Below are 17,249 nucleotides of genomic sequence, written 5' to 3' on the forward strand. Positions count from 1 at the left end.
AGGCACTCTTTCCTAGAAAGATTTGGAACAACCTGCAATTCCCATGATCCTTCTGGGGGAGATGTTTCCAGAGACAAGTTATTTTACATCAAATTAGGTCTGGGCCTACGTTCCACATTGAAAAGGAAGTGTGTTTAAATATAACATTTCATTCACTTGGAAATTTAAAAAAAAAAAAAAGAATAGGAAGAGATATCAAGGTTGTAATTTCTAAATATAGATTGGAATACTCAGAGGAGCCCTCATTTAGATTTTTCCTGGTTTGTTTGTTTTGGTGTTTAGTGGAAAAATGTGAAGGAGTTTTGTGCCAATAACGTAAAATTCTTCCTGTCTTGCTTCTTTTGTACAAAACCTTTCACCATCTTGGGTTGGAGGAAATATTTAGATTTTATTTTTTTTTGTCTTCAGTTATTTCTTCGTATGCCCCTTGACTTTCCTGAATGCAGTACTCCCTGTCACTAACTGTCAAAAGTGTTTTTTCATGTAGAATGGATTTTCTGTGTATTTCCATATTTCTCCCCTTGTTTTGAAGGGCTTCATTTTTAAGCCTTTGCTTTTTTCTCTTCTTCTCAATAACTGTCCTTTTGGTTTGTTTTTCACTTCTTCCCCAGTTATGCTGTCTCTTGCCTTCAGTGTGGCTTTAGCCATAATTTTAGGACCAGTAACACCATACCTGTAACAGTTTTATTCCATCCGCTGTTGTCTCTCTGATACTGTTTTTACTCTTAGTTGCTGCAGTAAGAAATTATCAAATAGTTTAGGGGATGTGACAAAACTTACTAATGAATCGTTATGATGCTGAATATAAAGGATTATTGTGATTACTGTTGAGCTTGAAAGTTCAGCCACCATCTGTTTAGCTGCTACAGGTGCTGATTTTAAGTGAACATTGCAATACAAATTTGTCAAGCAATTGTACTTAATGTTCAAAATATAATTATGTGTTTGCGATTGGCAATCTGAAATGTAAAGATGCCCAGTAAGCTTTTTTCCCCTTTTCTATATCAGCAATACAGGCAGAGAAGCAAGTCTATAAAACCTTTATGGTACAAGAATACTCTTCCTTTCCCTGGGCTATGTGGTAGTCATGGGCATTGCCATTCATTTTTTCTTTGAAGCTCAGACAAGGAGCATGTATCCTTTATTTTAACAGCTTAAACTCTTTCCAAAGGAGGGAGTATGGTTTCTTCTGTTGTTTTGGGGGGAGGGGTTTTGATTGCTTAGTTGGTTGGTTTATTTAGTAAGGACTTTGACCCAGGTCTACAAATGGCTTAGAATTTAGAAGCAGCTCAAGACCCAGTATCCTGAAATGTTTATGCTGAGGTGGACCCATAATACTGTGGAAATAACAGCTGTTACTAAAAAAGTCTCGTCTGTTGCTTCTCTAATGGGTGAAATGAGGAGCAGAGGCACCCATGTTCTTTTTACAAGCAAATAAGTAAATTGCAGACTGAAGGAAAAGGTTTTGGATTATCACTTCTGATCAGATGCACGGGCCTGGCTGCAGACCTGCGTTACCAGCCTTTGTGCTGAGGAGGGATATGGCTGGGGACAGAGCGTCATCTTCAACATTTTCTGGTTAAAGAAACACCTAATTAATTAAGTTTTAAGTATGTTTTGGTCTGTTGAAGGGAGCCCATTTGTACCTATCAGTTCTATTAGCAGGCATTTTAAAATGTCTGCTAATTAATGTGTGACAGAACAAATTAATGCAATTGAGGTTAAAAGTGACTTTGTCTGGATGTAAATCTTAGCGACAAGATAAGCAAAGATTTTCTAGGGTAATGAATAAAGATCTTTTAATTTTAGAGAATATCTTAAACAATGCATGTTAATAATCATTACCATCCTTCCAACAACCAACTGTACTTATAATGTACCTGAAGTAATGTAACCATTATTGAAATATATGAAATTAATATATTAATATAATTAATATAATATATAATTAATATATTAATATAATTAATCTAAACCACAGTTTTGTAAAGTATTTGAATTTTAAAAATCCCTTTAAATAATAACATGCAGAAGTAAACAGTTTCTTTTGAGAAGCTTTTGTTTTTCCTAGTGCTTTTCTTGCAGTAATAGAAATGTTTCTGTTTCTAAATTGACTTAAAAGTTTGGCGAGGCTTGTGATGGTACAAGAAGAGAGGCCCAAGCTTTTATTTCTGAACACTGGGCTATTATAGAAAAAACTTTACTTGTCCTTAATGATTTAGAGCTTTTTAGTAAAAGATTTATCTACTATAGTCTGTACTATTAAAAGCAGTAGGAGCCCTGTTATCCACGTTAGCATGGGCACATTAAATTAAACCTGTTTCTGTTCTTCCTTAGCTGTCTTCAATTATCTGTGCTCCATTTTGGCCTACACTTTATTATGGAAACTTCTTTTTGTGGGCTCATAGGGAGCCCATGATCCATCTTATTTCTTTTTGGTGTACCATATTAGGTCTCTTGAAAACTTTTGCAGTCGTCAATGGCAGTGTATAAAAGCGAAAAGATCTTTGCCTGTTGTTGTGAATGATCTGACGTGTCACAAAGATTTATCATCAGCATCCCAAAATAAGACAGTTATTTTGTAATCATAGCGATGTGACATTCGAATAAAGGGTGTCATCTGTTTCCTTTTAACAGCTGGTTGACTACATAAGAGTAAGGCTTCAAGAAACAGAGTCTGGCTAGATTAATATTCCTTTCCAGTATGTTATTTTGGCCTAAGTTTTGAAAACCTGTAACTTTAATTAGCTTGGCAATTACATCTACAGTTTCTAGTCTAAAGAGTGTTAACCCTTGTATCTTTATTTTCAAAATCTTGCCTATGTTTTTACATGTCAAAGAACCAATTGGAGAGCTATTAACATTTGTAAAAGCAATATATTATTTCTGAGACCATGGTGGAGCCCTGTTTTGTACAAAATTATCAGATCCTGCCATGTTTCATGTCTTTGAAAACATTATCTCAGCCAAAATGTTAAAGAACATTGGGCTCCCACCATTTAGACATTCATATTAATACTGTTTTGAGAGATGAATTATCAAAATAAGATGAGGTTACTCATTGAGCAAATATCTAACACTTACAAAATTGCAAATGCCAAAAAATACAGTAAAATTTTCTATTCTAATTCAATACATACCAAAGAAAATAATTACTTTGTTAACTGAGCGATGCCAAATATTTGTATCTAGTATTTCAGTGCAGAGGTCAGTTAGCTTGGCTCTTTCTTTTGAAATTCAGCCATATAGACATAACAGACTTGAAGTCAATGCTGATGGATGCGTGGTGTTTGTTATCATGTACAGTTAAGTAGTTTACGTGACTGTTTTGAATCATCTAAGTAGCAACAGATGCAAAACTATTTCATAGATGTTTGTCTACAGCTACATATATTTGAGTCTGTTTATCTGATTTTAGCATAGAATAATAAGTGACAGATTAAATTGAGGATATTTTGGAGTAAGGAACTGATAGCCAATGTACTTAATCAATCATATGTACTCTTTTGCTGTTTCAGTACTGTATTTTAGGCACTTACTAAATACTCTAAATTACACTACAGTCAGTCAGAGATTTGTGATTATGCTGGTTACTAGACATTCTTAGGAAGTGTAAATGCAAAAAAAAAAAACCCAACCCCCTAGCATTTTAAACCAGTGAAAATTATAAATTCTCAGTGTCATCCTGGATTTTGGCCTTTGATAAGGAAGTTTCCTGGGCAGTCAGCACCTTTGATGATTAATTAATTTATGCTCTCTCACTAATCAGTCAGTATACACTGGAAAAATAGTGTTGGTGGTCTTTTTGGAGAAAAGAGAAAGAATATAGCTGTAAAATATAGGAATATATACATGCACATTTGATTTTTCAGTTTGCAAGTTAAGCACACTTTTTCATTTTATATAAAAGCATATGTTGAATATTCTCAAATATTTTAGTAATCTAAGGCCTGTCTAAAAATTCAGCAGGAGTAAAACTACCCAGTTATATTCGTTTCCACTTTTCTGAAAACTTAGTGGAAAGGGTTAAGGTTGCAGCATGTCCAGGAATTCAACAGGTGATGGTCATGATGGAAGCTTAATTTCATGTTCAAGAGATGAAAAACAGCTTCCCACTGACTATGTGGTAGTTTGATGTATCCTCTCAGTTGAAGATGAGGTATGGAGTGAGAAAAAGTTTCTGAATCCAAGGTTCCTTTTAGTCTTAGTTTAGATTTCACTTAAAGAGTAGTATGACAGTTGTTCTTCTGTGTCTTTACTGATAAATAAAAATACTAGAAATAATATCAGCAAAGAAATTATTTTAATTGCTGTGTTGCTTCATATTTTTATTGTGTGCTGGGGATGGATCAAGCCATTGAGGATTTGGGGTCCCAGATAGGATGCTTTATTCTTCACTGAAGAAGCAGTAGCAAGAGGGTTGTTATTCTGGATTTTACTTCAGTTGCCAGTCCTTAATTTATCAGAAAATAGTGACCTTCTGAGGTAATCTCAGGTGAGAATAATCACTGCCACTGCATTAAGTAGATAAATCTGGGAATAGTAGGTACAAATTTCTGTAAGTAACATCACTTTCAGCTGGTGCTGTTAAATCCAAGATTTAGCAATCTTCAGAGAAGTTATTTAAGTGCATTTATAGAGGGTGAAATTCTGCCTTGGTGCTCTGAATGGGGCCATGTGCCGGGAATGCAGTGCTGTGAGACCCCAGTTCATGGGGCTTGGAGCCAACTGGCTCCTGGGGCGAGTGGAGGAAGGAGTAGACACTTCGCTGCTGCTGCCTGTCTTCTCCCTCACTTTCAAGAAGTAAACCATTGAGTTTTGTGATAATGAGAAGAAAAAGAGGTCATAGATGTGATGACAGAAAAGACAGGCAAAATGAGAGGGGGGAAGAGAAGAAACCAAGAAAAAGGTAGTGAAATGACTATTAAAGTATTTAGCAAAAAAATACATACAGAAATAGATAATAGGCTTCTTTCTCTCCAGCAGTTAAATATTATTCTTGGTAAGTTAAATTTCATGAATTTTGTCCTTGTTCCAGTTTAACTGAGCTGGGGGCAATTATTTCTCAGGCAGTACTTGTTACAGAAGTTGTATTGAGTGACAAAAATGCTGACTTTACAAGAAAAGAATGATGGCAAAATGTGAAAATTATTAAGAAACATAAAACTAGTATTAATTTTAGATATTATTGCTTCCATTTGTTGCTGTTCCTAAATCCATCACGGGTTTTCAGTGCTTGTTTTACTTTCAGTGTCCATGAAAATTTCATGTGCTGGCTACTGTTACTGAATTTTCTAAGAGCGGACTTCACTCAAAGCTTGAAGAGCTTCATGAAAGTTTATCTGTATTCAGTGGTATTGTGAGAACGCAAAGCTTTTTGTAGAGCTAGTGCCTTACTGATGCTTCTTTATGGTGGGAAAGTGGGGCAGGTATGTGTGGGGTGGGAGAGCAGCTGTGCCAGTTAGAAGTTGAAAATACTAGAAAAGAGAAATCACATTGTTGTAAGCGCTGTTACTCCTGAGCGAGTAATTGAGCTTACAGCTTTCCCGGGGCTTTTAGCTTAAGCCCTGGGGTAGTTTAGCATTTGAGTGTGCTTCTACCAACAGTAGTAAATATGAAGCTAAACCATGTGGGTGTGATGAGTTGAGCTGAGCAGAGCATGGGGAGATGAGTTGAGCTGAGCAGAGCATGGGGAGATGAGTTGAGCTGAGCAGAGCATGGGGAGATGAGTTGGGCAGGCGAGCATGCAGTGGGAATGCAGCCCTTTCCAACCAAAGGGGAGCCGGGCTGACAAGAGGGCTGTGTGTCAGGGAGGTGGGCAAATCTGAGCTCTTAGATTACTCTCAGTGAATAAACGTGCTGAGAAAAAGTGCAGCTGTGCTTTTTTAATATGCACTGCAGGAGATTTCAGCAGCCTGATGATATATCATGCATTAATGTTGAAAAGATAAACACATTTGGAGAGCACAGGAAGGCCTTGTGTTTTTATGTTAGCAGAATGCTTCCTAATGAATAAGAACGTGCTGCTGGCTTCACAGAGCCATATGGCAGCTTTTCTAATTTTAGTTCGGTGCAGATGCATAATTCTCCCTTGTTTTACCTCCTAAAACCTTCCTGAGATACTGCATAGTTTTTCCCGTAAGACTTGATCTATAGTTTCTGGGGGAAAATATGTATCCAAGAGTCTAATAGCTTCTTTGCTCTGGACAGATGTGTGCTGTGTGATGAAAGAGCAACCTCACTACATAATCAGTTCCCTAAAATAGTAGCTAACTTTATTCACAGGGATGGGATAAGCTGGTCTTAAAATTGATTGCTGACATAGTTGCTGTTTCTTATGCAGTGGTGTTTTGAAAAATTACTTGCTTTCAGGAAATAAAAGCAACTTGTGTTGAGGCAATGGGAACTGGGTAAGAACGTGCATTTGGATATCAAGTTCCATGTGAGCCATGCATCGTAGTGCTTTGAATTACACAGCTACAAGGCAGAGCTGCTTTCCCTGTGGTTAGCAAACCATCAAAAGAACTTACACGTTCTTCACTGCTTTGCTTCATTATGTGCTGTGATCCAAAACTACTCACATTACCAAATACAAGCTTTTTTCTCCCCTTTTTTCATTTTTTTCTGTTCTTATTCAATTTGATAAACTTGAAGGCACTTTCTATACAGCCCTACTCATGTTAAAAACCTCCTGTCCATTACCACAGTCAATATAGTTACTTAGCAATAGTCACACACAGATATTATTACATCTAATAATTGAAATGTTATTTAATCTAATATTCAGAACTATAAGGTCAGCTAAAATGTAGCCTTTTGCTAAGTATACTTTCTATTATATGTTAGCATTAGTTTGTAATACTGTATCTACAGTTATGTACTTCTGCTGTTTCCTTGAATGTTTGGATGTTGGTTTTGCACAGTGTAGTGGGCTGACCCTGGCTGGATGCCAGGTACCCACTAAAGCCACTCTCTCACTCCCCTCTGCAGCTGGACAGAGGAGAGAAAAAAAACAGCGAAGGATTCATGAGTTAAGAGCTGGGAGAGGTCAGTGACTGATCACCGTCACGAGCAAAACAGACTCAAACTGAGGATATTAGTTAAATTGATTACTAACAGGATCAGAGCAAAAGAGTGAGAAATAAAATAATCTTAAAAACACCTTCCCTCCTCCCCTCCTTCCTTCCAAAGCCTACCTCTTCCCCCACAGCAGTGCAGGGAGACGGGGAATGCGGGTTACGGTCAGTTATTGTTTCTTCCACTGCTCAGGGAGAGGAGTCCTTCCCCTGCTCCCGTGGGGTCCCTCCCATGGGAGACAATCCTTCATGAACCTCTCCAGAGTGAGTCCATCCCACAGGCAACAGGTCTTCCCAAACTGCTGTCCCGTGGATCTCTTCTCCATGGGGTGCAGTCCTTCACGAATGAGCTGTACCGATGTGGGTCCCCCACAGGGGCCACAAGTCCTACCAGGGAAAACCTGCTCCAGCGTGGGCTTCCCTCTGCATGGGCTGCCTGGGACTCCCACGGGGTCACAGCCTCCTTCATGCATCCACCTGCTCCAGCATGGGCTCCTCCATGGGCTGCAGGTTTGTCACTGCACCCTGATGGTCCTCCATCGGTTGCAGGGGCACAGCTGCTCCACCATGGTCTGCACCACGGGCTGCAGGGGCCTCAGCTTTGGTGCCTGGAGCACCTCCTGCCCCTCCTTCTGCACTGACCTTGGTGTCTACGTTGTTGTTCCCATGTTCTCACTCCAGTCTTCACTGAGATGGGTGTGGCATTTCAATAGCAATTTCAGAAAATTATGAGAAGCAGGAATTATATACAGGGCACTTGAGAAAACCTATTTTAAACAATATTGGATAATAAATTTGATTTTTCCTGTTACAGGGGTTTTTTTGCTTCCCCTCTTTCTTCAGCTGTTTTTAGGGTATTGGTACTGCCCTGTTGAGGATTTCACCAGCATCTCTTTTTTGCTCTTCTTGTTCTATGAAGAACCCTAAGTGTTTCTCCTATGAAAAATAAAGTAAATGTGTGTTGATGTAAATTTTCTCTTTAAAATTATTCTTCACCTTTTTGAAATTTCTGCAGAGGCTACAGTTTTGTTCTTCAGTTCAAAAATGCTTCTTGGTTTTCCAGAGAGCATCAAGGGGGAAATATTTTTGTAGCAGGTTTCCTTAAGGAATCTGGAGCAGAGCTTAAATACAGACAAAGACAGCCTTTTAGGTGTTTCAGCTGGTCCTGCTTGTCCACATGTAGGAAAGTAGGGTTTAAATTACAACCAAGAGAAGGTGATGCCCATCAGTAGCACTTCTGAGTCTGCTGTCAGAAATCCAGAGAGCACCGACATAGCTTGAGTTGGGAGGATGGAAAACCAGGAAAGCTTCCTAAGTTAAAATGTAGCAGGAGACTTCTAGCTATTACTTTTGGCTTCTCTTTCTCTGACTTACAAATTTCTGTTAAACTAATGTGATTTCACAAAGGTTTGCTTTCAGAATCTGGAATGAGCTTCAAATAAAGCTTGAGGCTTTCCCACTCATAAATTTGTCAGGAAATACTTTTGAGAGCTTTTTTCCTTCTTTATTCTGCATGTTAAATGTAGAAAAGTAAATACAGTTAATGATCACTAAGAAGATGCTCAATTGAAAATATTCATAGGTATTTTAGTATATTACTGCTTATGCAATTGTAAACATACCCACAGTTTAAAGTCGAAATTACACACATCACTAAATACTACATAATTGGATGTATATATTCTTTATAGTATCTCTCTCAGGGGTACTTCTATTTTATTTAAATTTTTCTCTCTCTGTAGGCTAATCTCTTAATTGAACAGAGATAATAATAATTTCATGTGCGTGAAGTTTATTCCACTATAATTTAGATAAAATATGCTTGATCCCTGGTAACCATATGCATAAGGATGGGACCAGTTTCTAATTTAACGCTCCTTCTCCAGTGGAGAATTGATGAAGCCATGGGAAGCCCCTTTCCACCCAGCTCACTTCCTCCACCTACACAAGGCTATATTTCTCTTTCTGCACTAGATCTGTGCTCTGCTTTGGCCACTGTGCCCGTAACATGCCTGGTAACACTTTGCTGACATTTGAACAGGGATGTCGCTCTTCCAGGAGGCAGCACCGCTGGAAGGTGTGAGATCAGGGAACCAGCTCCCGCCCCCCATGTGAGTGGCTGCAGTGGAAAAATCTAGCAGCTGTGGTTAATCACCTGCAATTCCCATGGGGCTGGAAAAAAGGCTTCTGAGAGGCTTTGTGAGGTTGAGCCTCTACAGATATTTTCCTAACCCCTAACTTTCAAAAATCATTAATTTAGTGTGGAAATTATAAAATTTTTGGTTTGTTTGCAGGGTCTCTAGTGAACCTAGAAAAGATAGGAGAAGTAAAAAAGGGAAAGTAAACTTTACATTTTTTGCACCATTACTTAGTACCATAAGCTGGAACTGTTAAGAAAAATGAAAAATACTGACTTGGGATAATTCATGAGTGTTGCCAGCATTCAAAATTTGTGTATCAGTCATTGTTTTTTTCCAACCTTCCTGCAACAAATTTTCATTGTTAATAGGCCCCATGTGCTGTATTGCTGAAGGAAAGATTTGCTTTTCAAGACATTCCCCTTGACTGACTGTCAGGACAACACTGCTGACAGGATTTGGGCTTACTTTTCCTGTATGTGCTGATAGAGTTTTCATGAGGGCTTTGTAGTTTAGTCAAAAATGGACAATTCATTGCACAGTTGAACATTATCGGTCGCTACAGTTTATAACAATGACCTAAGTTACAGCTGGTCCTACTCAGAGGCTGTCTGAGGCCATGGTTTCCTATACAGTGCCACTTAAATTTAACTGTGGCTTGTGGCCTGAATGTGTAACCTCTTCTAAGCTCTCCAGTTACTTGAATTCTTACACAATTAAGTTACAGATCCAATTATGAAGTCCATAATTTTGGAGCACTTGTGATTTATAATGCTTTCAGAATGCCTCGCCAAATGTCATCAGTAGTGTAGTGTACATTGTCAGTATCTTGGGGAGAGGTGGACAGGTAACATTTGTGTCTAAATAGCATTTCCATATTTTCTCCGTTCATTACACTTTTTCCTTGAGCAAGCGCTTTGTTTATTGAGCCCTCTGAGGAAAACAGCGTCAAAGGGAAAAGAAAATGGAGAGGTCAAATGGTTGTGAGGGAAAAGAAAATGGAGAGGTCAAATGGTTGTGAGAGACAGCTAGTGATAAAACAGGTGGTTAGGATTGAAAGAGTCAAAGTGGAGAAATGGGGAAGCAGAGAGGAAAGCAGCCACTCAGGAACTGGATGTGAGGTTTGAGAGATCCTTGATGTGACCTGGTATTTCAGATTTTGTGTTGACTACCATTATAGTAATTAGAAACATTCTCTTTTTCGTTTGTATAAAACCCCACCAGTGTGCATAAAAGACAACAATTGCTTCTATAGATGTTATTGGTGGTTTGTATGAACTCCATGGCTGTAAGAGTGAAAAAGAATCACAGCAAATATTTTGTATTATGTGAAAAACAATCGGTAAAAGTAGTCTCTGTAAACTGGTGCCAGTTACCTGCTGGAAACAGCATGTAATTAATGTGCTTGCACACCATTGCTGGACCATCTCTGCAGCCCCTCCATTTCTGGTATATAGAGAATAATCCCATGTCCTCCCATAGACAAGATGATTTCAATGGCTGAAACAGCGTGAGGGGATGAGAGCAGGAAGCTGGTATCCCTATCCATTATAACATTTTACAGTGTGAAACTAGAGATCACTTTATGCTACCAGGAACAGATGGGAAACAGATATCATCACTGACTTTATTAAAAGCTGAGCTCTATTTTTAGAATTCTTTTAGAATTTTTAGAACATGTTTTCAGTTTTGTATCATCATATGGTGCCAACTCTGCTGTATTGTAGTATGGGAAGGATTGTTCAATTGTTTTTCTGTTACATCTAATTTCTACTTTTTGCCAAAAGAAGAAAGGTAAGGAAAAAAAAATATTTATAAAATCTCACTGTAGTCCCTAGTCTAAACCAAAAATACTAATTTTGTATCCAGATGAATTTAAGTTGTAGAGGAAATGTTAATAGTTATTTCTACTGTGTTTATTTCTAACAGATTATGCTAATAAGAGTGATTTAAAATTAGTCCATTAGTTGCAACAGTCTATCTTCAGAGCAATTTTATTTCATCATTATTCACAGTGGTGTTATATAGTGTAAGAACATACCCTAAGAAGACAGCTAAGATTTTCATGAATCTTTTCATGAAAGCAAGAAACTGTAGAATTCTAGGATGAGACAGCCCAAGTGACCAAAGCCTTATTGCCAGTGGGTGATCACTGATAGGAAAACACCCAGGGGTTCTCAGAAGCAATTTCTTTACTGTATGTCTAAGCAGCATATATTCATACTGACTGTATAACCTTTGCCAAGGAAAGTTCAGAGGAACTTTGGCTGCAGTATTGCAGATCTACAGAGAGCAGAAAATACTGTACATTTGGATACATTTTGATTTCTATGACTGATGCTTTAATTTTCACTAGAGATGATTTTCCAGAGGCCCTTTGTACCATCAATACATTGTACTTTCAGTAATTCCTAAATTAATCTTCTGGTTTATTGTTGTAGAAGGCATAATGTCTTATTATTGTAATTCCAGTGTGCTTGTGTGTTTATTAAAATAATCTAAAAATCATACTAAAAATAAGAAATCCTTAACTATTAATATTCTAGATTGCAGGGTGGCATTATTTTTACATAGCTGCTGCTTGAAAAATAATAAAAGAATGTTTTGAGTATAGAACTAGCAACAAAAAGTTACTAATTTCAATTTGCTATGTGCAATATGTAATACTAGAATAGGTATTTTGTATAGTGTTTTTATTACTTCTATTACTTCACCCTTAAACACCAGAATCATTCTTGGAGTAGAAAAATTACTACCGTCCATTACTTGATATGAACTATAAACCCACTAGATTTGAAAGTTCTGTGAGCATCCCATACATTTGGAGCTGGGTGTGATCTGTGATGCTGTACATAACACATTGTAATGTCTGGCATTATGTTCCAGAAACCTTAAATCATTATTTTCTTGCCTGTAATTTTCAAATACAGCACTTGAAATTGTATGTAGTTCTAATAACATATTGGCAAATAAGGTGGTATGAAAATTGTGTGATAGTAAGAATGTGGGTGGAGGCATGGGAACAGAACCGAGATGGCTGTTTCTCAGTACTGAAACGGAGATTTGCGGACTTCTGTTTTTCCTTCTAAATATAGCTGTTGTGGAAAAGTTGTGCAGCTGTAAGCTTTGCATGCTGTTTTAGATCAGTCTTTTAATACACCTTGATCCTGGCTTTTGCTCACTGCATCTTCATGTAAGGCCCTTGTCTTTGCCCAGTGTTAGGTTTTGTAGTTCAGTAAAATGTCTAGCAGAGAAACAGCAGAAATTATTTCAATTGTGTCATAAAACCTGAAAACTGAGAAGCAAATAGGCTGGTTATGTTTCCGTTGAATCATTATGGAAGACTGTTTAATCTCATTTTCAGAACTGGTGCACTGTAACTGTTTCATAGCTGTTCTCAATTCTCTGTGGGCTCTTGGTGTATCTCTGAGGGATCACTGCTCTGTCATTTAAGACATAGTTTTCTTTATTGCAGAAAAAGCAGCAGCAGCTAATGAAGATGAAGTGCAAAAAGCAGATGTATCATCTACGGGTCAGAGTGTCATCGACAAGGATGCACTTGGACCAATGATGCTTGAGGTAAAGAGCACAAAATTCCTTTATTTAAGGTAGTTTTGCTCCTCGTAGGATGAATTAAATTAAAAGGTGTAGTCAGAGGTCACCATAAAGGAATGGTCAAGAGAGATAAGCCATCTTGGCTACTTGGGATTGTCATTTAAGAGCAGACAGCTTATTTCAGTTGGATTCAGTGATGAAACTCTCTTTAACTTGGGGTAGGGAGAGGCAGAAAAAGAGAGTTCTGCTTCTTTGGAATATAGACAACTTGAGGGGCTTCAGGTGGTAGCAGATCTTGGGTGTCTGCATGTGCCTGTTTTATTTGTTCTAAACCACAACAGCTGTGGAAGACCTGTTCTACCTAAACATTAACTTATATATACAGTTATGTACAAGTGAATAATGCTTTCTCTGGAATTGCATGTTATTGCTATACTGTTTTAATATTTTGGCATTACAGCAGGACTCTCTCCTCTAGAATATAAAAGTAATTTAGAGAGCTTTTCAAAATGTGCATTTCACACATATCACACATTTATTCAGTTAAGATTTCTGTTTGATTTTAGCTTTTATTTTGATACTCCAAAAGGCTGTGTGGGTAAAACCTAGCTTCCAAATGTATTAATAATAATGTTGGGTAGGGATGTTGTCTGGGATCCTAATGTCATATGCTACTGTCCTTTGACACTACTGCTTCATCTGCTTAAGCTCACTTGCAAACTGTTTATTCCTGTTCTGGCTGTGGACTTTATCTGTAAGGAAGAATAAATGTTACTTTAGATAACATAAAAAACAAACTGTGAATGAGGCTAAAGGTACCAGCTTTGGCAAAAGCATAATTATTGATCATTTCTAAATGCGTTTATAACAGCTTTAACTATTTGAGAACACTTTGCCAATTTGCCAGTTATTTTTCATAATTTGTTAAATGAACACATAGTTTTCTATACTGCATATGAAATAAGGGCTCCAAATACAGAGTACTAAACATAAAACAGATTAGACAGGTTGGAGCAAAAACATTGTTCTTTGAGAAGTAGGGCTAACAAATTAATTCTTTATTATGCATACTCACTGAATTGAATGTTGTTGGTTTTGCTATCAAACAAGGTTAAACATTCATCTCTTACATTGCTATGCTAAAATTTATCTGTAAATTTTCTATTAATTTAATTGGAATGACCTGTTTTAATCACAGGGAAAATAAGAATAAGGCAGTATTATTCCTGGCTTATCTTGCATGATTGGCTATTGCAGCAAACATGACGTGTAAAATCACCTGTCTGTTCCATTATTCCATTTAATTTGGTTTTTCTTTGCATTGAAACCATTGCATATTAACAATGAAAGATTGTGGAACTCAATTAATGAACCATGGTCCTTTTGCACCAAGAAACTTAAAAAGGACTGTAAGTTGTTACATGTGTACTGTGAAAAGACTGCAGATACTTTCTTTGTGTCTTTATCACCTTAAGGAAATGCAATTAAGTTATTTCATCTTTACAAAACCCCTTTATACAACCTCTTCAAAAAACCTACCCTTTTTCATTGCCAAATAAAAATAGCAATGATGATGAACAGTTTATTAGTTGATTTGGTTTAGAAATTTGGTCTGTTTTTATTAAAAAGTAAAACCAAAGAATCCTCAAAATAGCGAGTGTTTCCAGCTGAAGAAAGTGAGTAAAATTCATCAAACAGCTCACTCTGTGGAATATTTTAACATATATCTTGGTTCAAGCATAAAGTAGGTAGCATGAAAGTGTGGAAAAATAGCCAAGAGAGAACTGACAACATCTCAAAGAATACAAATGTATTTTCCATTCCAATATATCATCTAAAATAATATCTGTTTTCTTGGTTTCCCTTCCATCATGTTGCCCATTATTTGTTAACCCTTTGTCCCAGTAGCTCTGAAGAAAAGTTATTGATTGTGGTGGCTCACATCTGGACACAGAATTAAGAAATTATTACAAAGGTGAAAGCTTCTAGAATATTTAAGTAACTTGGTGCACTTGCTCAAAAGCCTACTGCTGTTTACCTGCAAGATTATTTTATTAATAGAATAGAAAGAAATGAGAGACTGAAATATAAAACCTTTTGTTATTCTAGGCCCAAAAGACCACTTCTGTGGTCAACCCAAGAAGCAGCTGTGAGGAAACAGCACAGAGCACTTCCTTGGGCAAAGAAGTTGCCACACTAGGAAACAGTAGAGAAAACTGAAACTTATTGTGGGATGCCAGTAACTCTCAAAATCTCTTGCTTGCCATCTTCACCTTTGAAAATTTTCTCCTTAGAACTGCAGTAAACATCTGTGATGGCTTTGGTTTTCCAATCTCTTTGAATTGATGTGTGGACAGCTAGCAAGTAGAATGGTTTAGCCAAACCCAGACCCTTCTGCCAGCTCTAAATACCATGTGGTTCCATGGTGATCCAGTTCAGGGGACTGATGTGGCTAGCATCTTTTTTTTCTTCAATTAGTTTTCAGCCAACTCAGTTCTTTGATCCAGCTCTTCATATCCTCACACAGTACAGGGTGCTGTCATGATGTGGAAAGGACTAAATCAAAGAGGTCATGCTTACACTGGTTTCAAATGGTGGTGAAATGCAGTCTAAGATCCTAATCCATAGCAGAGATGCTAACAGAAAATTATATTAGAGCCTCAATTTATTAATAATTGTAAATCATTGCTAGTTAAACTAAATAGTATTCAGCAGGAAAATGTAATAAATGTTAAGAAAGCACATAGAAAGGAGGGAGCTCTCCAAAGAAAGTAAATTAACAGGAGAAACCAAGAATTATCAGAAACAAGAAGGCAATGATAAAAAAGAAAAGTTAGAGATTAGAATTTATGACAACAGGAGGAAAAAAGACTTGGTTTATCTTAATTTAGAGGCAGTCAGGAAAACTATACACTTGTGCATTTATTTGTGGGGATTATTATGTTGCAATATAAAATAGAATGAAGAAAGTGTGTGTCAACCATTGCCTCAGCTGCTCTGCTTGAGCATTGTGCTTTAACTATCCCTCCGCTGGAGCAGAATGATTATCTAACTATCTAACTTAGTTTGGGAAGAACTTCTGAAGCTTGTGTATTCCAACCTCCCAGTGCAAGCTGGTCCAAGTACAGCAGGTGGCCCAGATCCAAGTCCAGCCAAGGTTTGAATAGCTCTGGGGAGGGCAGTTTCACAGCCTCTTCCCATATCTGACCACCTTCATAGTGAATTTTTTTTTCCTTGTATCTCCATGAAGTTTCCTGTCTTCCAGTGCATGTCTGTTGTGTCTCATCCTTCCCCTGTGAACCTCTGAATAGAGCCTGGCTGTGTCTTCTCTTTAACCTTGTGCTAGGTGGCTGAAGACAGAATTAAATTCCATCCTAAGACTTCTCTTTTACTGTTTGGATTTGCTAATTGTTCAGTAGTGTACAGTATTTTTAACATCTCTGTAATCAGAGGACTTGAGAACTGCCTGCTAAGACCAACGCACAAGTTGTACAGTGTACAAATGTGGCCATATCAAAAATGCCACATGCTTCCTATGGCAGCTCCTGCTTGTTAAACTGTTTTGCAGTGAGCTGTGTTCAGGTTTAGTATGGATCCACTTGGTTTTGACCCATAATGAATCATGGGTTGTGTGCTTTTCTGATTGCTTTCTGTCTCTGGAGATACAATAACTCACAACTCTTCTAGTGATTTCCTGCCAATCCTTAGAGAGGTGAATAAATCAGGCAAAGCTGAAGAAGTCTGTGTAGGATGTTAGTGGAATGCTTTGGTGCTTTAAGTTTAAATGTATCCCCCTTTATCTGCTCTTATGAGATAAAGTTAGATGAATGTATTCTGACATTTCTACCATCCACAATCATGCTTGCATCTTAAGAAAAATAAAGTTTGCATGAGAATTTCTTACCAATACTCAAATTTTTACTTTATCCTCATTGGGTAGAAGTGATGTAGTATTTGGCTTAGACTTCAGATAACACAGGGGAGATATCTTGGAAAGAATGCTGCAGCAAGGTTGTCACTGTCACAAGAGATAAGGGGGGAAACTATTCAGCAGAAAATACTAATGTAGACACTTCCTCACAGAAACTTTTAAGTCCTTTGGAAAACCGTGAAGCTGAGCTGAAGAGGTGAAAGTCTGGTTCCTGTTCTCTGGATCATGTGTGGATTGAATTAAACTGGTGTCAAATTAAAAAAAAAATGAAAGCACTCCTGGCAGTAGAGACTAAAGCTCTCCCATCCTCACTGCTCACTACCTGCTCTCAGCTCCTTTTGCCCTTCTCTGCTGTTAATCTCTCGCATTCCTGGCTGCATGAAGATCCACTGCTGGGGATGGGGAGAGAGTCTTTCTTTCTGCTTGTGTTTTCCTTGCCTTGTAACAGCATGTCCTGTGGTGTTTTCCTGGGATCAGTCTTCCTGTACTGCATAGAGGAGTGAACAGGCTGTAGGTTTAGCAGAACCATCTTCTGATAAATAGCAACCT

General features: G+C 37.7%; 1 protein-coding gene across 6 annotated transcripts in view; it reads left to right on the forward strand.

The window, feature by feature from the left end:
- Positions 1–17,249, forward strand: part of NCOA2 (nuclear receptor coactivator 2) — a 185,454-nt gene that overhangs the window by 119,529 nt on the left and 48,676 nt on the right. For all 6 annotated transcript variants that reach the window (XM_032681779.1, XM_032681818.1, XM_032681788.1 and 3 more), the window contains one exon: positions 12,690–12,793. In XM_032681779.1, the coding sequence (XP_032537670.1) occupies positions 12,690–12,793 (104 nt within the window). The remainder of the gene's footprint in view (positions 1–12,689; positions 12,794–17,249) is intronic.

Source organism: Chiroxiphia lanceolata, chromosome 1 (assembly GCF_009829145.1).
Source record: "Chiroxiphia lanceolata isolate bChiLan1 chromosome 1, bChiLan1.pri, whole genome shotgun sequence".
Classification (NCBI taxonomy): Eukaryota; Metazoa; Chordata; class Aves; order Passeriformes; family Pipridae; genus Chiroxiphia; species Chiroxiphia lanceolata.